Genomic DNA, 25,161 nt, shown 5'->3' on the forward strand with positions numbered 1-25,161 from the left:
ACACATGTTCTCACAATTCTGTTTTGGTGTCAGATGTCAGCATAGTTTCTCTCCTTCCGGGCCCTGCTTCTTCAGCTTCCTGGGAAATTCCTGAGACTCCTTTCTTTTGCAGTCAACTGTTGATGCAAACCCACTAGTTTCGAACTCTTTCTCTAACCACACCCCTGCCTTTTTTGGGGGGTTGCTGCATGGGCAAGAAAGCTTGTAAGTAGTTTCTGCCTGGAAGATGTCAGGATGCACATGACTTTTTCCTTTACCTTTGAAGGGAAAATGTAGTCTGGGCGGCTCAGGACAAAAGATTTTACATAAAATTTAAGTGGTTTCAAGATGACAGTAATGTGCCATATTAAACAACAGCAACAACTTTTGATTTCCTGTTTGATCCTCAGAGAAGTGGCGATTCATTTTTGAATGGACGGAAGAGTACAGGCTCACCTTGGCAGTATTGCCTCCTGTGTGAGGATAGAAAGCAAAATAACCTGCCACATAGTCACACATGACCAAATGCCATGGTCTTATTTTGTTATGAATATATAATCCAAAATTTAAATTAGTTTTAAAGAACTTTTGAAAACTAGCTAACTGCTGAGTTTATTGTAGGTTTGAGAAGCGTACTCTGCACTACAGATAGTGTTTTTGTTTTTTTAAAAAAATATTTATGTGTTTACTTCGGCTGCACCTGTCTTAGTTGCAGCATGCGGGATCTTCATTGCGGCATGAGGACTTCTTAGTTGCAGCATGCGGGATCCAGTTCCCCAACCAGGGACTGAACCTGGGCCCCCTGCATTGGGAGTGCAGAGTCTTACCCACTGCACAACCAGGGAAGTCCCCAGATAGTGTTTTTGTTTTTGTTTTTTTAAAATTTGTATTTATTTTTTGGCTGTGTTGGGTCTTCATTGCTGCGTGCGGGCTTTCTCTAGTTGCGGCGAGTGAGGGCCACTCTTCGTTGCAGTGCATGGGCTTCTCACTGCTGTGGCTTCTCTTGCTGCGGAGCACAGGCTCTAGGCACGTGGGCTTCAGTAGTTGAAGCATGTGGGCTTCAGTAGTTGAAGCATGCAGGCTCAGTAGTTGTGGCTCACGGGCTTAGTTGCTCCGCGGCATGTGGGATCTTCCCGGACCAGGGCTCGAACCCGTGTCTCCTGCATTGGCAGGCCGATTCTTACCCACTGTGCCACCAGGGAAGTCCCTCCAGATAGTATTTTAATATGAAGTGGAAGAATAGTTAATTGACTCCCCTGTCAGTAAAATTATTAATAGAATGGATTCCTATTTCTTTTGACTTGTAGGTTTAAATTCCTTTAACGAAGTGTTAATTCCTCAGCAGGTGAATAAGTATAAGAGTTCTTCATAATTAAATTGTTGTAAATCATCATAACCATAGTTTTTTGTTTTCAAACATGTCTTTAATGGTGGCTGTTTCTCCCCCATTTGTGTTCTGTAACCAGAGAATAGAAGGAGAAACCAAAACTGCTAAAAGTTGGCGCCATCCACTTAGTAAGCCTCCAGCAAGATCCCCAATGACTCTGGTGAAGCAGCAGGCAACGAGTGATGAAGGTGAGCTTGTGTTGTTTTCCAGTATTTATTCCGTATAGACTGTATAATACTCAGAATTTATTCTGTCAGTTTGTTGTAACAAACTTTTCTAAAAAATGGCCTGGTAGAGAAGCAATCTGACCAAGTGGCAAATATATACACCATAAGGAGATCATAAGTAATACATAATTTATTTGGAATTTATATTTTAGGGATACATACTTGATTCACATAATCTAGCCATGTTAAAGTCGTCCTTTTTTTTATAGTAATTATACAGCTTTTTTTTTTTTTAATTTTATTTATTTATTTTTGGCTGTGTTGGGTCTTCGTTTCTGTGCGAGGGCTTTCTCTAGTTGCGGCAAGCGGGGGCCGCTCTTCATCGCGGTGTGCGGGCCTCTCACTATCACGGCCTCTCTTGTTGCGGAGCACAGGCTCCAGACGCGCAGGCTCAGCAGTTGTGGCTCACGGGCCCAGTCGCTCCGTGGCATGTGGGATCCTCCCAGACCAGGGCTCGAACCCGCGTCCCCTGCATTAGCAGGCAGACTCTCAACCACTGCGCCACCAGGGAAGCCCCAAAGTCTTCCTTTTTTTATATGATGGGGTAAATTGGTCATTTCTGACATTTGCCTTAAGACCCTCCAGAAGAAGCTGTCAATCATTTTTCTCAAGGTATCAAATTACGGAATTAACATGCTTTGTGTTTCTTTGCATTGCCTTTGTTTTTAACTTGAATCCTTTAAATTTATTAACACCATCTGAGTAAGAAACTACATGCAGTACTTCTATATCCTGTTACACCTGGTGTGTCATGAAACATCCTTTCTCATTAACTAGATTTTACTGATGTGGCTTGGTGTGAAGTAGTTTTATTTACAACCAGTTACTATTCCTAGATGTAACGTTTATCTGTTTGTCTTACCTAGTTGCCCCTTTTACCTCTCTTTTTCCAAAAATGTTTTTTTTTTGTTGTCTTCAATCATACCACTGACCCGGTGTTTCTTCCTTGCAAGTGTCTCATAGCATCATAAGGGTCTATTTTTTTCCCATCTCCAAAAGGATCCGTTCAAGCAGGTTTTCTGTAAAAAGCCCTTCTTTGAGATTTTCTCCTTTCCTGGTGGAAATTGTTAATCAAGTCCTATGTCTGTGAGGATGCTGTCAAGGGAATAACATGAATCTTGGGTTCAGGCTTCCATTTAGTTTAAATCCAGTTTATCAGAGTACACATCTTTAGCAGATTTTTTTTAAACTTTTATTCACTGTCTTCTTTTATGCCACATGTTTAGTTAGAAAAAAAGATCATCAGTGTAGGGATCAGGTAATGATGGTAGCAGTCTCTGTAATACAAATTCAAGGTAGAATTCTGCCTTGAGTAATAAAAGTAATGAAACATATTTGCCTTTATTTCCGTATATCATCATGTTCAGTTTTTCTTTCTCCAACTTTATCAGATGCAGCACAAACCGTTTTCCCCTTAGTGCCAAGATAAAGGACTGTTCTGTATAAAGTAATTAATACTTAATTTACATTACTTACGGATTTTCATTACCCTTCCCCATCGTAGCCTCTAACAGCATAGCTTCTTGGAAGGGAATGGGCTATCTTAACACATAAGGAAAACTGCCTTCTCCTGTGTCATTAGCTTCCCAGGAAGTTTATTTCCATGTGAATCATCATAAATTGGCCCAGAGTTTCTCCATGGAGAGCAGTTCTGATTTCGATCAGTATAGCTTGCAAAATTTCTAAATGGATTGGTTTAACGAAGACATCTCAAAAGTCTGAGGTTAAATATCTTGCTGAAACACTGGTGATTGTAGCTTTTGCAGCAGTCTCACCCTCTATTTTAATATATTAAGGACTGCTGGGGTCCTCTGGGGATTTTTGAGAATTGAGAGGAAAAATCAGAGAATTACAGTGATGGCTAAAGATTTTTACAAGCTTCCAAACAGAGAGTGGATAATATTCCATGTCCTGGCGCAAATTACTTATTTATTGGGCATTGAATGTTTTTACCGCAGCCTTCTCCCTCTGTGTCTTGTACATCTAAAAGTGAATGAAAATCATCATTATTATGATTATAATTATGTCATTATTAGGTGTCATTATTAGAAAGTGACGAAGAGTGGGATTAGTGCTCATTGGGAGCACACAACTCCAAATCTAGCGTCTTTTGGGAATTTCCTAGCATAACTACTGGGCTCCTTTTGCACTCCTCTTACAGAAGTAAGTGTGTATGCCAGACAGGAGCATGACTAGATTGGAGCATCTGAGAAATTGCATCTCTAAACAGCAGTGTCCCTTATTGGTGAATGAGCATTTCTCTATTCAAGCTGGCATTTGACTCCCTAACAGAAAAGCAGCAGAGGGGAAAGATATTGATCCAGCACCTCTGGGAGCTCACGTGCAGCTGGGAGATAAGAGTCACCTCTAAGCTGCTCTTCTCAAAGGACAGTGCAGTGGCTCTTTGATACTCAAATGGCCTGAAACTGTAGAGATCATTCTAATTGGTGGCAGATCCAGTAATTACAGGATCAGCAAGGATTTCCTGACTCTTAGCGTGTTCTTTCCTGGAAGAAGATTTTCCATACTTAGCAGAAAAACACGAGGGTCTGCAGTGGTGGAGCAGAGTGGGGAGATACCTAAGAAATGAATTGATGTTTCAGAGTATATAGCATTTTTACATAAAAACTAATATCTAATTCATTCTTTTTAGGAGGATGAAAAACTGTCTCAAATGTATACTACATATTTATTATTATTATTATAAATTTATTTATTTATTTATTTTTGGCTGTGTTGGGTCTTCATTGCTGCACGCGGGTTTTCTCTAGTTGCGGCGAGCGGGGGCTTCTCATTGCAGTGGCTTCTCTTGTTGTGGAGCACGGGTTCTAGGAACACAGGCTTCAGTAGTTGTGGCATGTGGGCTCAGTAGTTGTGGCACACGGGCTCAGTTGCTTCACGGCATGTAGGATCTTCCCAGACCAGGGCTCGAACCTGTGTCCCCTGAATTGGCAGGTGGATTCTTAACCACTGCACCAACAGGGAAGTCCCTGCATATTCATTATTTGTAGTTTAAAAGAAATTACTAATCTGTCTCTGTTTTTCTTTTAACTGAAGTGTTTTTCAGTTCTCTTTTCCCTTAAGTCAGGCAGCTGCACAAGGTGATCCTGAAGCATGGATTAATATTCTATATATTTTTCTGTTTTTTAAGTTAATTATACAATGTTGAATTGAAACAGACTTGAAAGAGAAGTGCTTGGGTGGGTCGTTTTAGTTTTGAAACAAAAAACTACAGGGTATGTATCCATTCCGGGTACGTATCCATTCTCCTCTTGTGATGTGTCACTATAACAGCATGTTCCTGTTCTCCGATTTCAGAGCTTTGTGGTTGAGTGTCTGCAGGGACTGGGGTGTGTATGCAGCACGGGTGAGCCAGGGAGGCTCTGAGAATAACACCTTGCCTGGCCTCAGAAGGCCCTGAGTGTGAGAGGATGGACCCTGGCCTGGCGGAAAGCCCAGAAATCTGCCATAGTAATTCTTTTTCTTTGGTTGCCGAAGATGTCTGCCCAAAGGCTCTCACATGTTTCCCTTAATATTACAGATTCGATTGAGGATAAGTGACTTTAAGGCTGTTCATGATCCAGTACCAACTTCTCTCTGCAGCTTCATTTCCCTCAACTACCCAACGTGAATCCTCCTTTCCATCCATTCAGACAACTGTTTGTTTTTTCTCCTGAGTATGTCTGCTGCTTTATGCTTTCGTGCTTTACCTGTGATGCACCTTTCCGTCTTGGAACCATTCTCACCTACTTCTCACCACTTACCCCTCCTTTCTCTTCCTTCTCCTCTACTGTCCTATTCCATCTATACTTAGCTCTAGCATATCGCTTGTCATCTTACATTGTGCTTCATTATTTTTCTCTATGTCTGTCTCCTCACTCTCACTCCTTTTGTGTCCCCACTCCAAGTCCAAGGTCAGTCTGTGGCTTAACTCACCTGTGGATCCAAAAGCAGGAAGTCCTTGGTGATTAGTAACCTTGAAATCAGCCATTAAAAAAGATAATGAAATACTTTGATATAACGTATGCTGTCATGTTAAAAGGAAAACCAAAATTCTTGTCCAGGAAATATTCTCTCTATATATACGTGCATAGAAGAACATACAGTTTTAATTAGCTGTAGATAAAATATGTCACCTAACTCAGTTTTGTATCCTGAATGTGTGGGAATCCTCTTTCTACTGTGCCATATCCTAGAACCTACTCAAAGTTAATATGAAGCTGACGTGTTGCAGATGTGGCCAGTGCTTTGGAGACCTGAGGGCCCCCAGAGTAACGATTGGGATAGTTGCTTAGCTAGCACCTTGGTGTGTATGTAGGGATGTGTGTGTGTGTGTGTGTGTGTGCGCGCGCGCATGCATGTGCGTGCGTATGTGTATTTCCTTCCCAGTTTGAAGGCATTCTTATTCAAAAATTTTTCACTCATGTATGCTTTTTCTGACTAGTTTTCATTGGCAGCAGTTTGTGCTGACACAAACTCAGGACTTTTCCTGAACTGACATTAGGCTAATAGACATTGTACATTGACATCCATATTCTGAACATGCATTTTATCCATCCCCCTGCCTTGCCCTTTATGGTTCATTGTTTGGTCTTTGAACTTCTCCTGCACACATATGTACGGTTTTTAAAATTGAAGTATAGTTGATTTACAGTGTTTCAGGTGTCATGTATGTGTTTGTTTCCCACCTAAAATTTTATTTTTACTACATTTGTTTCCGGTATAAATTTTCCAACTTTTCCTGCTATTGACTTACAGTATCTTCACTGCTTTTGTACTTACTGTGTACATAACCCCCTTGGTGAAGTGATAAGGTTAGTGTTGTTTCTAAAGCAACTGTAAGGGAGAATCCCTACAAACACACAGGAGACCTCATGAACGTGGCAGTGGCTGACGCAGTGATACTCTACTCATTGATTCCCGTGTTTGTTGGTGTTAATTTGAGTTGACATACTAATGCTGTCTGTGGAGTTTTGCTGGAGACTTAGAAAGTTAAGTTGAAAGTTTATAAGAAAATATACAAGATTGTTATCAGGTGATTTTAGTTCTCTTTTCTTTGCTGATGACTTTTCAAACTTTTTGTAATAAATACATTTCTCTTATATTTGGGCAAAAAAATATTTTAAAGAGACAGAGAGTATGGATGTGATGTACTGGATTACCAGATAACCCTCCAATTACAAAAGAATCAGAAAAATAATTGATAAATAAAACAATCAACCTTTATACATGCATGGAGAGGCAAAAGTAACATAAAGGGTCGTATTTCTCCATGGCTGTGATCACGGTCAGCCAGCTCCAGTGCTCCATTAGCCGCATGACCCTCCATGCTTTGGCTCTGTGCTTACCAAGTGAAGATTATAGCAGCATCCGCCACATGGAGCTCTTAGGAGGATTAAAAGACTATGTGTAAGGCACTCAGAACAGTGTCTGGCACATAATGAATGTTTGTTGTCTTTGTTGTGACATGATGCGGAGGAGCAGGAGGAGGGTGATAGCTGAGCTCTCGAGAAATGAGGGAAATCCGGAGGGGATTCAGAGCGAAATGACATTCAGGTGGGTAGGAGAGAGTGAATGCCATGCCGTTTGGAGGAAATATGCCGGGACTGGAGTGGAGGCTGGGAAATCAGAGCTAAGACCTCATAGGATCCCCCAGACTCATAAAGCAGGACTCCTGAAAGCCTAGGCCCTTAGTTACGGGTGTGCTGGGGAAAAACTAAAGACCAAAATGGACCATAGGCCCAGGCAGAGGACAAGAGGTCCTGCTGCTGGGTCTCGGCTTGGGTGGGGAAAGAGGATAGGATAAGAGAAAGTCACCCTGACAATTCTTAACCATAGGGCTGCCGTCACATTTATGCCTCTTATTCTAATCAGAAATTTAAAGTAAAAGTGCCTCCAGGGCATCTAGCAGAAGCAATTGCAAAATCTTTTGAACCCACCTGAATAGGAATTTAGTTGACTAAAAGACAGTAGACGCTGACTGAAGTCCTGGCTTTGTCCCTTAGAAGTTTTTTGACTTCTGGCAAGTCTTCTCTCTGGCCTCAGTTTCCTTTTGTGTAAAATGTGAGCCTTGGTTTTGAGTAATTAGGGCTCCTAACCTACAGGTCCATGAATGGATTTTTGACATTTCAAATACCCAGAAATAATGTGGTGATATGTTGAGCTCATCACCCTGGGACCAAATTTTTATTTGTAACTCTTCAACTATAATTTTATACGGAAAGATTGAAAGACGCCTATACCCATCTGTACTGTGTTTACCCAAGTGCAGAGGTGACGCCACCTACACGTTTGAATATTGACAAGATTCAGATTAAAGCGCTGGTTATGGCTCTGATTTTCTTTAATCTGAACTGTCTGGATAACTCTTTCTAAATCGTCAGTTCAGCAAGTGCAGTACTGTAATGAGCTGTTACGGATCTCTTTGAAATTAAAGACAGCTTAGATCCTGATCCTATCTCTGTAATGTCTGCATGCCTTGAGGGTTACATTAAAAGTGTATTTCAGGCAGTGTAACAGCAATTTATTTTTTGGACAGTCTGTCTATATTAATGTTATAATTCATTTAGTAATAGATTAAATATTTAAATATAGAGATGGAAGAGGTGGAAATTGCTACATTAATTAGAGATTATTCTTGGAGTTTGGCCATTATGTAACCTATTTAAGCTACATTTTCAGTTATTTTGAAGAATAAAATGTGTACATTTAAGTACATTTAAGCAAGGAAAATCTCAGGAACTCACATCTGACAAAATCTGATTAATTCCTCAATGTTTTTCTCTGTTTCACACTCATTTTGTGAAAACATTCGTGTTTATAATGCAATTGAATGATAAATTGGTCCTAAACATGTTTTCCCAAGACTGATTTCACTTTATTAGAGATTTTTGTTTTCTTCTGGGATTGCCTGATATTTCCTGGGTATTTTCTGAACTTTACCCTGTGTCATTTGGTAACTGTTAGTTCTGTTGGTGCAAAAGCTGGCTTTTGGGCACTTTGTAATCATCCCTCAAATAAAAGGACATTACTTTGAATCGGCTGTTTCACTTTATCTTTGACAGACAGATGTTTTGGAAAATTTTGCCCTCCTGCCCCTGGCATGCTGTAACGCCCTCCTTTCTAAGAGCATTGGTATAGGTTTGCCAATCTTCATTTTGTAAAAAAATTTTTATTTCAAAGATTTAAGTGCATATATTGACCAAATATAATAGTGATGTCTTTTATTGATTCAAACTTTAAAAATGTTATTCTAAGTATTAGATTAAATTAAAAATTTGTTTTAATACCAAAAACATTTTTGCCAGATGGTAATGGGCACCTGACTGTGTTTTTGGTTAGCAACCTGAGACCTGCCTTCTAGTCTCTCCTTGGCTGTTAATGGCTGTATGGCCTTGGAAAACTAAGTCATGTAACCTTCTAAGGCTTATCATATGTTTACTCATATGTATGATGAAATTGTTGGATTAATGATCCCAAAGTTTCATTCAAACTCTAAAAGTCTTTAATTCTATCAAAATATAATAGGAAGAAACTATCACAACATTTAAAATCAACTATACTGCCCCCCTCCAAAAAAAAAATAAAATAAAATGTAAGGTCCCCAATCCTAATATATATATGTAATAGGAGAGGATACTGTGTAGTCCTCTTGCTTCATGCTAGCCTTTCTTGGAAAAGCAAAATAGTGAAGTATAAGAACATTCCTCATCAACAGTGTTTCCCCTCTGTAAAAAGTCCTTTTCTCTGCCAGTTTTGAAAAACAAATGCTGTTTTATGATCGTTGCATGTCATGCTCCAAATGTTATTAATTTTTACGTAACGATCTCTTCCTTGTTCCATCAATTCTTATTAGCTTGAGGTAATATTATACTTTCATAATAAGCACAGTTATATTTCTGTCTGTTTAAGCAATAAAACAGCAACTTCAGCAGATTACTAAGCAGATTGGCTTGGAATGTTTGTTGATAGGTCACAACCAGTGTTTTCCTGCATTATGTGGACATAAAACATTAGATGTTGTTGGCACTCAGATTTAATGGATATTTTATCTAGCACTTAGCTTTGTAATAAACGGGCATTCTCAGTTTAGCTTGATTTTTCTGTTAGCAAATCCCATTGGGGTCCCAAGGGCATTGACCTTTTCTGCAATATAGGGAATAAAAATAAAAAACACCTTGCCCTTATTATGGAGTGGCTTGGTAAGGGTTTGATTGAATTAGACAAAAATGCACTAGCTTTTTAACTCATGTTACACGGTTGCTTTCTGTAGTTTTCAGAATCAATCTTGAGACTTTTTTAAAGTGGTTGGCATGAAGTCTTATGATCAGATGTCTACAAGTGCTGAAAGCATTGGGATTGTAAAATGATAGTCAAGACTTTGATTTATTTGAATCCATGTGTGCCTTGCTTTACTCTTAAAGTCTTGTAGAAAACATCTGAGGAACAGCTTTTGATATTATAATTGTGTGGTTTATTCCATTCTTTAGAAAAATAAATTATTGTATTAGGTTGAAATGTATGAAATTGCTGATACTTGATTTTCATATATCTTCATGTATTACTTTACATTTCCTTAAACTTGTACACAACCCCTTCTCCCTGAAGACAAGGATGTCTTACCCTATAGGCCATTGAATTATCCTGTGTTTTGTACTACATTTTCGGCATTTTTAGTTCTATCTTTTGTTTGGTTGTGAAACTATGAATATCGAGAATAAGCATGCAGTTTGCAAAGTTAATGTAGCTTTTAAAATTTAATTTTATAATTACTTTATGATCTTCATTTTCTTTGTTTTGTCTCTGACTATTGAAAACTTAACCTGGGCTGGCAATGTTTTGCAGGCTGACATTTGGGGACCATTGTCATGGATTTTAGGAAAAGACTTTTTACATCTGGGAGGGTTGTTAAGTAATATGTGTAAGGCTCCCAAATAGTGAGTGGTTAGGAAGTGGCTCACTTTATCATCATTTAAATTCGATATAGTATTGTTTTATTCTTTTTCTTTTTTCTGATTCTTAGGTTCCCAGTTTTAGGGAAGTGATGAGGTGACTTTTTTTAATACATACCACATGGACCTCTAAATTCTACATTGTTTTACTCTTCATGTTTGGTTTTGTTTTGTTATGGGGAGACATTTTCAAGATTGAAAAGTGTATGGATTTTTGTTTTGCTAATAAAAAAGTAGAAGCCAAAGGAGAAAAGGTTTGTGATGATATATGAACATATTTGAATATTACTCAAATATTTCTATAGTTGTTAAGGTCTTTCCTTGAGGAATCATACTTTATGATGCCTTTAAATGAGTTAGCCAAGGATCTAGGGTAAGAATCTTCTTGGGAGAAAACAGTGAGTACAAAGACCCCAAAGGAAGGCAGTTAGTGTGGCATGTTTGAAGAACAGCAAGAAGAACCCCTGATGGCTTTGGATGTGGAACAACAGAATGAACGTTTGCTGCCTTGTCCTCTTCTTATTTCTGTACATCCTCTCGAGTAGTCCACACCCTTGTTTCTCTAGTAGTTGTCATTGTGGCTGCTCTGCATGAAGTTCTCTGTCTCCTTAGCAGCCGTTTTGTGTGATCTGCCAAGTGACACCTCTGTTAGTTCTTGGGTCAAAGTGTCTAAGGGTCCTGCTGTCCTTTACACAGATGACCAGAGCTGGCTTTTAGCTAAGAGGAGCTATTTTTTTTTTTTTTTTTTTTTTTTTTTGCAGGTAAAGTGCAACATACCAGTTGTTCTTTGCTTGGAGATCTTGTTTTGGCCATTTTAATATAGATGCTGTTAATGAAATAGTTTAAGAAACTGAAGGGTTCTTCCATGGGAAGTTTTGAACTCCTTGAAGGCTGTTGATTTTTGTTTCTTATCTCCAGCATCAGCCATATTGCCCAGTACACAATAAGTTTCATATGCTGTCTTTCACCTATCTTTGATTTGATTCTCAGAATAACTTCCTTTTGGTGCCATGTTGTCAGCTAGTTTTCCAAAGATATGCCAGCTTTTTTTTTTTAACATCTTTATTGGAGTATAATTGCTTTACAATGTTGTGTTAGTTTCTGCTTTATATCCAAGTGAGTCAGCTATACATATAAATATATCCCCATATCTCCTCCCTCTTGCATCTCCCTCCCATCCTTCCTATCCCACCCCTCTAGGTGGTCACAAAGCACCGAGCTGATCTCCCTGTGCTATGCGACTGCCTCCCACTAGCTATCTATTTTACATTTGGTAGTATATATATGTCCATGCCACTCTCTCACTTTGTCCCAGCTTACCCTTCCCCCTCCCCGTGTCCTCAAGTCCATTCTCTGCGTTTGCGTCTTTATTCCTGTCCTGGCCCTAGATTCTTCAGAACCATTTTTTCTTTTTTTAGATTCCATATATATGTGTTAGCATACGGTATTTGTTTTTCTCTTTCTGACTTAGTTCACTCTGTATGACAGACTCTAGGTCCATCCACCTCACTAGAAATAACTCAATTTCGTTTCTTTTTGTGGCTGAGTAATATTCCATTGTATATATGTGCCACATCTTCTTTATCCATTCATCTGCTGATGGACACTTAGGTGGCTTCCATGTCCTGGCTATTGTAAATAGAGCTGCAATGAACATTGTGGTACATGGCTCTTTTTGAATTATGGTTTTCTCAGGGTATATGCCCAGTAGTGGGATTGCTGGGTCATATGGTAGTTCTATTTTTAGTTTTTTAAGGAACTTCCATACTGTTCTCCATAGTGGCTGTATCAATTTACATTCCCACCAACAGTGCAAGAGGGTTCCCTTTTCTCCATACCCTCTGCAGCATTTATTGTTTGTAGATTTTTTTTTTTAAACATCTTTACTGGAGTATAATTGCTTTACAATGGTCTGTTAGTTTCTGCTTTATAACAAAGTGAATCAGTTATACATATACATATGTTCCTATATCTCATCCCTCTTGCATCTCCCTCCCTCCCACCCTCCCTATCCCCCCCCCCCCCCAAGGTGTTCACAAAGCACCGAGCTGATCTCCCTGTGCTATGCGGCTGCTTCCCACTAGCTATCTATTTTACATTTGGCAGTGTATATATGTCCATGCCACTCTCTCACCCTGTCACATCTTACCCCTCCCCCTCCCCATATCCTCAAGTCCATTCTCTAGTAGGTCTGTGTCTTTATTCCCGTCTTGCCACTTGGTTCTTCATGACCTTTTTTTTTTTTCCTTAGATTCCATATATATGTGTTAGCATACTGTATTTGTTTTTCTCTTTCTGACTTACTTCACTCTGTATGACAGACTCTAACTCCATCCACCTCACTACAAATACCTCCATTTCGTTTCTTTTTATGGCTGAGTAATATTCCATTGTATATATGTGCCACATCTTCTTTATCCATTCATCCGATGATGGACACTTAGGTTGCTTCCATGTCCTGGCTATTGTAAATAGAGCTGCAATGAACATTTTGGTACATGACTCTTTTTGAATTATGGTTTTCTCAGGGTATATGCCCAGTAGTGTGATTGCTGGGTCGTATGGTAGTTCTATTTTTAGTTTTTTAAGGAACCTCCATACTGTTCTCCACAGTGGCTGTATCAATTTACATTCCCACCAACAGTGCAAGAGGGTTCCCTTTTCTCCACACCCTCTCCAGCATTTGTTTATAAATTTTTTGATGATGGCCATTCTGACTGGTGTGAGGTGATACCTCATTGTAGTTTTGATTTGCACTTCTCTAATGATTAGTGATGTTGAGCATCCTTTCATGTGTTTGTGGGCAACCTGTATATCTTCTTTGGAGAAATGTCTGTTTAGGTCTTCTGCCCGTTTTTCGATTGGGTTGTTTGTTTTTTTGATATTGAGCTGCATGAGCTGCTTGTATATTTTGGAGATTAATCCTTTGTCAGTTGCTTCCTTTGCAAATATTTTCTCCCATTCTGAGGGTTGTCTTTTCACCTTGTTTATGTTTTCCTTTGCTGTGCAAAAGCTTTTTTCATTAGGTCCCATTTGTTTATTTTTGTTTTTATTTCCATTTCTCTAGGAGGTGGGTCTAAAAGGATCTTGCTGTGATTTACGTCATAGAGGGGCACATTCTTTTGAATACTTCTATAAAAGATATTAATCTTTTTATTATCATAAATATACTCAGTGATGTTTTTGACCGAATGGGAGAATAAAGGCCTTTTTTTTTCCTGAAAGGATAAATCTTGAAATATTTTTATATAGGAGATAACTGGGTGTCTGTCTAGATTGGCTCTTTCTGTTCCAACCTGTCTTGTCATGTTAAAAGTTTAGTGTTTAGGGCATACATTTTAAGTAATTTTCTGGATGATCTTTGAAGAGATTTGCTGGAGACCCTACAGGTTATGCTGGAGACCCAGAAGGGAAAGAATCATCATCTGTTGAAGCCCTAGGTCTGTCTTAACTAATGAATAGCAGCTGTATAACTGGTAGCTCGTATACTCATTTGGCAGATGAAGGAATTGAGGTTTAGAATTATAACCAAACATTAAGACCACATAGATTACATGAATGAAACATTGTTTTAATTTATTCTAATAGGTTTGGATCAGAGCTCTACTCTTGTAACCATGCTTACCTCAAAATAGTTGAATAACCATTGTTCTAGGCCACAAAGTCAGGGCTTTTATAATGTTTCTTTCCTAATTTATTACTTTAACTCTATAATGTTTGTTATAGATTTAATCTTGTGATCACTTAAACGAATATTTTTAAGTATTATTTTTTAGTTTCACTGTTTACTAGTTGCACTCTTTAAAAACTTATATATGCTCTTATATGACGAGCAGTGTAAGTTGTTTTATGTAGAAAGTAAAATATAAAATATAAACCCTTAATCATTAAAGTTAACAGTGTACATCTATAATAATCCCTGCGATCACGTCTTAGTGAGGCCCCCACCACGCCTTGGGAAGTGTTTTTAATTGGGGGGAAAGTTGCTCTCTAAACAATGGAGTATGCCTCTAGATTAGTATAAGTAGAAGTCTCAAGAAGGTTCTCTGAACATCTTGAGATTCTCAAGTGAATAGCAGCAAGCCTGACTTTCTTTTGAGAACCAGAAAGTTTTCTGAATTCCCTGAGCTCCCACTTTTCTAGGGACCTCCTCCTCCTTCTCTTCATATGCTCTGCAGGATTGACTCTTTCCCCCGCAGTACGCTTGTTGCTGCTGTGGAGTCTCTGGGTCAGCCTGGGATGTACTACTGACTTGCAGACTTTATAGTTATGTATGGACAGGACACATTTCTAGTTGTCCCTTTGAGACTGATCTTTTGAGAAACAGCATTGTTTATGGTCGTGAGGAGAGGGCGGGTCCTACAAGCGAGGGTACTTCTGACAGCAACGGTGTGGCTTACTTTTCCCAGGCGCCAACTGGTGTCCTACAGTTTAGTTTCTTTCTGACACTAATGACTCAATGTTAGCACAGCCCCTGCAGGTTAAGGACTCAGTCCAGTCTCACCAGTTGTCCCCACTTCAGATGCCAATTGCAAGTCCTTACACCTGACCATTGAGCTGTAAAGTCTGAGGGCTTCCCTCCTCAGGTTTGATAATTTGCTAGAATGGTTCACGGAAGTCAGGAAAACACTTCTTACATTTACTGGTTTATAACTCAGGAACAGCCAAAAAGAAGGGATGCACAGGGCAAGGTATGAGGTGGGGGTAGGTGTGTGAAGAACTTCCATGCCCTTTGCAGGTACATTACCCTCTTGATCCCAGAAGCTCTCTGAACCCTGTCATTTAGGGTTTATGTGGAGGCCGCATTGTGGCTACACGATTGATTAAATCACTGTCTATTTGGCGATTGACTCAATCTCCAACCTCTGTCCCTTCCCCTGACGTCAGAGGTGGGGCTGAAGTGCTAACCCTCTACTCATGCATTGACTTTGTATTCATGCCTTGGTCTTTCTGGTGACCAGCCCCAATCCTGAAGCTATCTAGGCGGCCCCAGCCACCAGTCATCTCATTAGCTGACAAAAGACACTTTTCAGTTCTGCATTTCCAAGGGTCTTAGAAGCTCTTGTGTCAGGAACTAGGGACTAAGACCAAATATTAATATTTTAATCAGTGATGTTCCTCTCACCCATATCATTCAGGAAATTCCAAGGGTTTTAGAAGCTCTGTGCCAGAAACCAGGAAAAGACCAAATATATGTTTCTTTTTATGTCACAATATCATAGCGAGTATGATTTAAATAACAAGCAGGGAGGATCATTTGGGAGAAGTATTTGAAATACATTGGCGGGACCTCCTTGGTGGTCCAGCGGTAAAGAATCCACCTTCCAATGCAGGGGACACGGGTTCGATCCCTGATCAGGGAACTAAGATCCCACATGCTCGCGCGCCGCAATGAGAGAGCCTGCGTGCCGCAAACTACAGAGCCCACATGCTCTGGAGCCCACAGGCCACAACTAGAGAGAGAAAACCCGCACGCCACAGCTAGAGAGAAGCCCGAGCGCTGCAACGAAGAGACCGAGTGCCACAACGAAAGATACTGCTGCTGCAACTAAGACCCGATGCAGCCAAAAAAATAAAGAAAATAAATAAATAAATAAGATAAATAAATATTTAAAATACATTGGAAGGATCGAGGGGAGTTGTAAGCAGGCTGCCTGTGAGGAGCTACTTACTGTGATTTTATCTGCAAGTAATTTTAGAGGCAAAAGTTGTGGTCGACCTCTTAGTACACAGCTGTCACAGGTGTAAATCAAATATTGTGGTTTAACTTTTATTTCTTCTTGAGCACTCTTAGTGGGTTCTATATGCATATCTATTTCTACTACCTTTCTCCAAGAGCTTTTATTTCTGCCAGAAATATTCAGAGTTGGAGGCAAAAGCTTGGTTTCCTAGGTGTAAGTCAGAAAGAATATTTTTAATATTCTGGGATACTGTGTGCATGATCCAGGAGCTTGGTGCTTGGTCTGTAGGCAGGCAGGTTCTACTGATTGTTTTTTAGTGATGTGGCGATTGAAAAATTTCAGAGCAGCCATTGAGGGTGCTGCTGGTATGACAGCAGTGTTTTCAGTGGTTTACTTCAGTACGTTTATCCAGGGTCGTATCTGTTTTCCCCATTCCCCCACTACAGTAGTGCTTGTCAGGGGGCCAGCTATCCTTCATAGGAGGCCGCTTAAACAGAGGAAACATGTCTCCTCTTGTGTTTCTGTAAATACAACAGTCCAGGAGTCTAGATTTCTGCCATGCGGTAAGAGGCTCACCAAGAAAAAAGATAATTAAATGTCGGCATAGAATTTTTTTTTTTTCCCTGCTATAGCTGGCAAACCTTGCAGACCTTGAAGAAATGAGAGAAAAGAAGGCCTTCTTGCAGTATTGACTTGTTTTCTTTTTGCTTAAGCATTACTCGCTGATTGAGGAAAACAGTTTATGAGATTCTTGCTTGGCTGTGAGAACACAGTCTACACCAGCTTTATTAGGGCTGTGTTGTTCAACAGGGACTCTGTGATACTAATACTTTTGGGTGAAAATGCACATGTATACGTCAGTGATTCTCAATCTTTTCCTCAGGACTCCCTATGCCCATAATCATTTTGAGGACCCCAAAGAGGTTTCATTTCATCTCCTTTCTTTTCATTTCCTTTCTTTAACTCCCTTCCCTTCCCTTCCCTTCCCTTCCCTTCGCTTCCCTTCTCTTCTCTCCCCACCCCATTTGCCCCCTTGCCCCTTTGCCCCCTTTTCCTTCCTGTGGATTTTCCTTAATGGTACTTATTTGCTGAAAGTTAAAACAGGGAAACATTTAAAGTAACAATCATAAATGCATAAACAGTTACATTTCTTTTCTTGAATTCATCCATTAGTTTTATTTTCTAGGTTAAAAACCCCAAATTACTCTCATCTTTATTCATGTTTTCTATTATTAAAACAATTATTATTGTTTTTTGTTCTTTTTTAAAAAAATTTTTTAATTAAAAAAATTTTTTTATGGAAAGGCATTTTATTTTAAATATAGCAGTGTGTACACGTCAATCCCAAACTCCCAGTCTATCCCTCCCTGCCCCACTTCCCCGCCCCGGTAACCGTAAGTTTGTTCTCTAAGTCTGTGAGTCTGTTTCTGTTTTGTATTTATTTGCTGAAACTTAAAATGGAAAAATTTAAAGTAACAATAATAAATGCATAAACAGTTACATTTATTTTCATAAGAAAATAACAGTTTTCCCAAACCATAAAAATAAAGAGAAGAACAACATTGTTTTACATTTTTTGCAGAGCTCTTTAATATTGGGTTTAATAAAATTGGATTCTCATGTCTGCTTCTGCATTCAGTCTGTTGGACCATGTTGTTCTGGTTGAGGTATAGTGGAAGAAAGTCCAGCTTACCAAGGATACACGGTTAGAAGGGGTGCAGTATTTTAATAGCCTTTTCAGATAATTATGGATATTCTTTGATACTACATAAAACTTGACAAATGGTGTTTTTTTAAAGATTAGTTGCAACATGAAATCTGAAATCCCATCAGTGAACTTTCTGTTCTCTATTAAGCTAAAAATTCATTGGTCTATCTTGCACTTTGAGTGGCTCTTCTATGCATGCGTGATTTTGTAACGTCATGCATTGGTAAACAAAGATCTGTGTCATACAGGTCTTTTTATATAATATAAAAAAATTACATTTGTTATTATCACCATCAATTCCATCAGAAATAGCTTTAATTATTGGGAAGCTGTCAAGCTCACAAAAGTGGATACAAATTTTCCAAAGTTCTAATTTTGACTCAGAAGCTTGAATTTCGCCATTGTCAACAAATACTGTCAGTAGTTTTTTTGTTAAGATGACAGCTTTCTTTGTTCACTTTCATTGCTGCCAGATACCCAAGTCTGAATAACCATAGCTTGTCTGTTAATCATTCATTCAAGTAAAAATGCTGTTCCATGAAAAAGGCAGCTCATTCAACATGCGATTCAATTAATTGCACGTGTGCTTTTCCCAAGACAACCATTGAACTTCAGTGTGCGGCAGAAGTGCTTTATGCATACATCCCATTTTATTGCACATTTAATAAAATTGATACTTTTTTCTTTTTTTTTTGCTTCATCAAGTCATTGTTAAGAGAATAACCCCCGACCGCCAACTGCAAATTTGAGATAGTCAAGAATATAACAACTGCATTGGTGCCACTGCCTTGATTCAAGCTAAGGCACCAACAGTTTTACCCTTCATTGCTTTTGTGTCACCATTACAGATGTCAGCAGTGTGACACAGGCAAATAACGTCTTCGTGTTATTATTTTTTCAGTTTATTTTTTTAATTAATTTTTATTAGAGTATAGTTGCTCCTTCATGTTATTATGAAATTGACCATACAGACCTCATGAAATTGTGTTGTGTATCTCCTGGAGTACACAGACCTTACTTTGAGAACTGCTGTTACACTATTAGCTCTTCTTTTTTTCTTGTTGAGAATACAGTTGGGAAAGAAGGGAGTTCTATGCTGGTAACATTTTCACAGATTTCCCAAACTTTGATGCATTTGCACCAAGGGACCTTTCCTTTGCCTCATTCTCTCTTGATTCTACAGCAAACTGTGGCATTCAGGGTGAGGCTCAGAGCTTCTGAATGTTGCTGTGCTGGTATATTAAAAAAAGAGATAATTATAGTAATAAAAACATTGGTATTCATTGAATGCTTACAATGTCCATGTCCTTGTATGGTTTTTTTTTTTTTTTTTTTGATTTGATATTTGTATATATTGTGGAATGATCACCAAAATTAGTCTAGTTAACATACATCACCACACAGTTACAAATTTTTTTCTTGTGAGAAAATGATCCACTTTTAAGATCTACTCTGTTAGCAACTTTTAAATATACAATACAGTATTAATCAGTCAATCAATCAATTACTAGTTAACTATTAATAGTTAACTACTGATACTGTTGATATCTTAATATTATATAATAGTTAACTGTTTTTTTTTAACAGCTTTATTGGAGTATAATTGCTTTACAATGGTGTGTTAGCTTCTGCTTTATAACAAAGTGAATCAGCGATACATGTACATATATCCCCATAGCTCCTCCCTCTCCTTGTATGTTTAATATCTGCCCCTGCCCTCTTCTTTTGTGAAGGTGTTGTGAAAACTAATTTGATATTTAAAAAATCTTTAAAACAGTGTGGTCTATTTTCATTGCCTGGCATCTTACAAACTGCATCGTATAGGGTAGTAAATATATACCAACGAGATTACAGTGTAACTTTAGAGGTTCATTAGTTAACTATAGTTTAAGAAGAGGAGGAGGAGAGGAAATTCCTAGGCATAGTGATTCCAAATGATCAAAACATTTAGAAGCTACGATGCAAAAAACATTTTCCGTCTACCGTATATTGGAAGACAGAAAGTATTTTTTTCAAAATTAACTGGATGAAGAAGGTACACTAAAAAGAGACCAGAAACAGGAAAGGTGTTTAGAGGCTGAAAGGGAGGATTTTCATTTGGAATTGTGTGATGATGAGAGTATTTAGATATCCTGAAAGTACTTTGCCCCCCAGAATATTTAAGACTTGTAGTTTACATGAATATCATGAATCTGGAAAAGGCAATAGCCAAGGTTAGTCTATTCTTGAACAATGCCATGGTTCAAAGGTAAGCAAGAGCTCTTGGAGATAGTGGAGGGGTGAATAATTTGATGAGATAATTTCAGGAAGACAAAATACCGTCAAGAATGTGCCAATGTTTCTGACTTTTAAAACTAAGTTAAAATCTGAATAATCATTATCATGTACTTATGATTAAATGCCGTCTCTTTTTCCCCTCTCATGAAATTCAGCATGGAATTGACAGACAGATCATATGAAAATAAGATAATTGGATGGATTTTACGTAATAATATATGCATTATATAATCACTTTAGAATTTACAAAGAATTTTAGCACTTCGGAATTTTAAAAGAAGTTTTGCATTTACTATTTCATTTTAATATTAAAAAGAAAAAAAAAACCCTGAAATAGGTGAGAAGGGAATGATCACCATATGAGAATCTATCTTATGGAAAGAGTTAGAATTTAAAGCTAGGTCTTTGGGGGAGTTCCCTCGCAGTCCAGTGGTTAGGACTCAGCGTTTTCACTGCCGTGGCCCCGGGTTCAATCTCTGGTCAGGGAACTAAGATCCTGTTAAGCTGTGTGGTGTGGGGGCGGTGGGGGGGGAGCTAGGTCTCTGGACAGACAGTTCCTGTACTTGGGACTGCACAGTGTTCCTGCCATGCTGCTTTGCATACTCTGGCCTGGAGAGCATCCAAACAGAAGACAAATGCTCTTTGGGCCAGAATGTGACCTCATTTTGGGGCAGGACAGCTGTAGAGCAGGGTCCTCTACCAGGTCAGTGTTGAGTCTGAGGACAAGCTCAAGGTGTGTCCTAGATCAAGTCTTAGACCAAGTCTGCCAGAGGGCTTGGCGCACACACTTTCCTGCTCTCTGGCTCCATTGTTAAGAATTGTTCTTTTCCTGTACTTCTTGTTCATTTTCACTAGGCTTTTAGGAATTAAATATTTCCTTAATCCCTAAAAATATTTTGAGAACTCATCACCTTAACTTATGACCATCTAAAGGAATAAAAGCCTCATCCATCTTATGAGTTTCCATCTTTTTTAATAAAGCAAATGATATAAGTTCACTGTGAGCCAATAAGTAGAGTCCAAGTTATTCAAACCCAAGGATTTTTTTTTTTCAGTTTAGATCTCATTTTTAGTATATATGTTGGAGATATTAGCTATTAGACTTTATGGAATTTCAAGTTCCTGGTTAACTTTCACTCCCATCTTTCATTTGTCAAATTTTGGTCTTCACAGTAAGTCTTCTATTGTGTATTATAAGGAAACTGAGGTGGAAACTGTTAACGTTTAGTGTCAGATTACTTTATTTCAAATGTAGGCAAAGGTTCTTACCTTTTGTTTTGTTTCAAACACTGCCTCTGACTGAATGCTAAGCATTTTCCATTGTAAATAATAATAATGCTGCTGCCGATGATACCATCACCACCACCAGCACCGCCATGGAAACAGGAACGTCCCCTTTTGCTTCAGGTGGCATTTGATGTCTTTTGAATTATTTTCAGCCTAATTTAGCTCTTCCTATTTTCCACTTGAGCAAATCCACTTTGACTTTTTCTAAAACAGGTAAGTCAACAAGGCAAGGACAGGAGCACATTAGTTCACAGGTATATACCCCTTCTGGGACTTGAGGACATTGCTCTACAGTATTTATTTGTAGCACTGAGACAGCTACTGGTGAGGAAGTTTACAGTGTATCACAGCTGTATAGACATCAAGTACTAGAGGTAGCTGCGGTTGCTGCCACCCGCTTTGATATACTGTCCTCTGCTATAGGCGTGAGGAATTTTTCCTCTTAACCTGTTATGTCTTTCTGTATTTTTCTGGCCTTCTATAAATTTTTGTAAAATGTCATTTTTGTGGAATAGATCTATGCCTCTTTCATGTTAACAGATATACATGCTTGAGAGATTTGACCCTCTGGGAAATCATATTGAACAAATGAGATTTGGCATAGGGATTGTCTTTTATATCCATGTAATGGCAGTATATCGCTTGGCACCTGACAGGTGCTCTGTAAATGTTATTTACATGAATTTTGAACCTAAAAGTTAATTAAGTGAAATACAGTTAATAAATTTTTATTAAATCATGCACAATGTTAGTTAGATCAGGAAACTAAAAATATTGGTAAGACAGGTAGTGGCTAGCAAATTCCTCTGCTAGCTGGAAGATAATCTCACACATATGAACCCTTTTACCCTGGGAGGTATCATGGTAGCACAAGAAACACGGAAGGAGTGGAGTTGAGAGGAGGGAGCGGTCTAGTGAGTCCTGGCAGGGATGGGGAAGGAGTGGAAAGGAGGGTGGTCTGTGTGGCCGTCGGATCTCAGGTAGTCCTTGATGATGCGGACGATGAAGATTTTGTTTCACCTCTCGGAATATATTTGAAAGATAAAATAGGTTTCCTGTCTGACATTAATATCACAGATACTTTGGAGTGTGTGCTTCTTTTATGATCAGGGTTATTGTTTTTCCCTGAGTCCCCTGCTCACTGTGTTTTCACACCCTTTCTCTTAAGAGTTGCCTGAGGTTCCATCGATTGAGGAGGAAGTGGAAGAAACCGAGTCTTGGGCAAAGCCTCTGGTCCACCTTTGGCAGACGAAGTCCCCAAACTTTGTGGCCGAGCAAGAGTATAATTCAGCCATGGGCAGAATGGAGCCGCACTGTGCCATCTGTGCTCTGCTCATGCCCTACTACAAGGTAGCCAGGGGGCGGGGCCCCTGCCCACGTTTCCTTTCACTGCAGCACTTTCTGTGTGACTGTGGAAGCACAGGTGAATCTCTGTAAGGTTAGTAGGCACATGAAGAGGAAGACATTAGTACTTCTGCAGCTGATGGCTATCATAGAGCAGCAAATGGAATTCCTGAGTGCCACTTGAGAGACTTTTCTCTGACAGTGCTTTATCATTTTTGAATGTCTTGGTTTATTTCAGTCAAGGGGGCAATTCCAACCTTTCTTTCTACCCCTTTCACCAAGAAACACAGAACTTAAAGCTTAAGAATAGTAGAAGCTTACAAAGAGAGAACTTAGATCTAGTCTCTGCTTTATGTTTGAAAATATTACTCTCAATCATATAAATGTTGGCTCTGGGCCCACATTTAAAATATCTCTCTTCATCTTCCCACGTGGAACATGCAAAAGACACAGCAGGACTCAATGCAAACTGAATTGTCCAGTTCACCCTCATCAGCCAGCCATTCATGATATTATTTTCAGATGTCATTTTGTATATGTTATGCTGATAGCATCTTAGGTCACAGAGGGCCACATTCTCCAGCAGTAACACAGACAAAATGATCTTTCAGAATCTGGTAAGAGTAAAACTACCAGATCCATTTTTAGATACAATATATTTTAAAGTCTATTGATGTGAACATTGTGTTCTGGGTTATATTTTCACTGATAGAGTCAGAAATATTTTACTCAAGATCACATCATTCCTAGAGTTCCACATTAAGTAATTCTGGTTAGACGTTTCAGAGCATGAATATGTATGATGTGCCACATTCTCAGACCTTTGTAAATAGAGGAAGTAGTTCGTTCACTTGTCTTTGAATGTGACACTGGTGAGTGATTAACCTTATTTTTATTTCCCATTTAGTCACTAAATTTCTGTGTTTTCTTGGAAAAACTTACCTTTATATTGATTCTTATTTCTGTATCATAATCTGCCTGTATATTTCCCCGATAATTAAAAAATTCCAACTAAAATGATAAGATTTGGGGAAATTTATTAATATTAAGGTCTCTGGGGATAGTAAGATAGTTCATTAATTAGTTTCAAATAAACACTGAATATTTGTTGTATATTTTGGTGAGAGGTGACGATTTCTTTTTGAACATTATCCTTTGTTATTTAATGACATTTGCTAGATCTTTCTGTCTTGCTGTTTTAAAACTTTGTGGTGAGTCAAAAAGCCTTCAAAAACTCTCTAAATGCTGTCGTACAAATTAAAACGGAGGTCTTTGAAGATACTCCTTCAGGTGTAACCAGGTAAGATTCTTCAGTAAATGAAATCAGATCTGTTAACCTGGTGCAAATAAAGAAGCAAAAAAAGTTCATCAGAAGAATTGATGCTTTTCATGAACTATGTATTTAAGAACATAGTTTTAGTAGCTCATCGATTTCTGTACCAGCGGATGTACAGAATATCCTCTCACTCCTACAGCTTAGCTTCTGGATGGGAGCCTGAGGAGCAGCACTGATAAAGAGCGAATAGTTGGGTCCGGGAGAACAAGAGGAAGTACAGAAGCTGGAAGTTGGTGGATGAACAGCTATTAGTGGATTTGAGTGACCAGAGCAAGTGATCTGAGCTCTTTTCCATGTTTTTCGCTCACGTGGAAATATTCTGTTTTTCAGCCAGATAGCAGCAATGAAGAAAATGATTCTAGATGGGAGACAAAATTAGATGAAGTGGTTACTTCAGGAGGAAAGACTAAGCCCCTCATTCCAGAGATGTGTTTTATTTATAGCGAGGAAAATATAGAATATTCTCCACCTAACGCCTTCCTGGAAGAGGATGGAACAAGTCTTCTGATATCCTGTGCAAAGTGCCGCGTACGGGTTCATGCAAGTAAATGAGTCTATCACTCATTAATCGCTGGCTTTTCAGTGCTTCACAAAGTCTCTATTTCTCACCCCTTTGTAACTTGCCAAATCTATCACATTGTACTATTGGCATTATTAATGGTTAGATCATTCTTTCTCACATTTCTTCTAATGAAAGTACGAATAGGTGTAATCATCCTTTTTCCTCCAATTTTATGTGGTATCAGTGGAGAACAGGTCTGGTTCTGTTTGTTCGTTTGTTTGGGGTCCAAATGTGGGGTCATTGTGGGATTCCTTTCACATGCTTGAATTTTACTTATTTTAAGTTTGTAAAAACTGAGTTTTAATCTCTAATGTTGATTCATGACTGTTTTCCTTTGTTACTTTTGAAAGATAAATGAGTATTCTTTTGGTGATTTGGGGAATTATTGTTAAATTTAATTATCGAGTTAAAATTCTATTCTT

At 38.7% G+C, this 25,161-nt stretch overlaps 1 protein-coding gene across 9 annotated transcripts in view; it reads left to right on the forward strand.

Moving 5' to 3' along the window:
- The window catches only part of KDM4C (lysine demethylase 4C), a 431,040-nt gene that overhangs the window by 244,729 nt on the left and 161,150 nt on the right, over nt 1-25,161 (forward strand). For 7 of the 9 annotated variants that reach the window (XM_082470884.1, XM_082470885.1, XM_082470880.1 and 4 more), the window contains 3 exons: nt 1,446-1,554; nt 22,666-22,847; nt 24,508-24,721. In XM_082470884.1, the coding sequence (XP_082327010.1) occupies nt 1,446-1,554; nt 22,666-22,847; nt 24,508-24,721 (505 nt within the window). The remainder of the gene's footprint in view (nt 1-1,445; nt 1,555-22,665; nt 22,848-24,507; nt 24,722-25,161) is intronic. The other 2 variants (XM_082470887.1, XM_082470888.1) reach the window with 1 other exon arrangement.

The sequence above is a fragment of the Balaenoptera physalus genome (assembly GCF_965194825.1).
Source record: "Balaenoptera physalus genome assembly, chromosome: 7".
Lineage (NCBI taxonomy): Eukaryota > Metazoa > Chordata > Mammalia > Artiodactyla > Balaenopteridae > Balaenoptera > Balaenoptera physalus.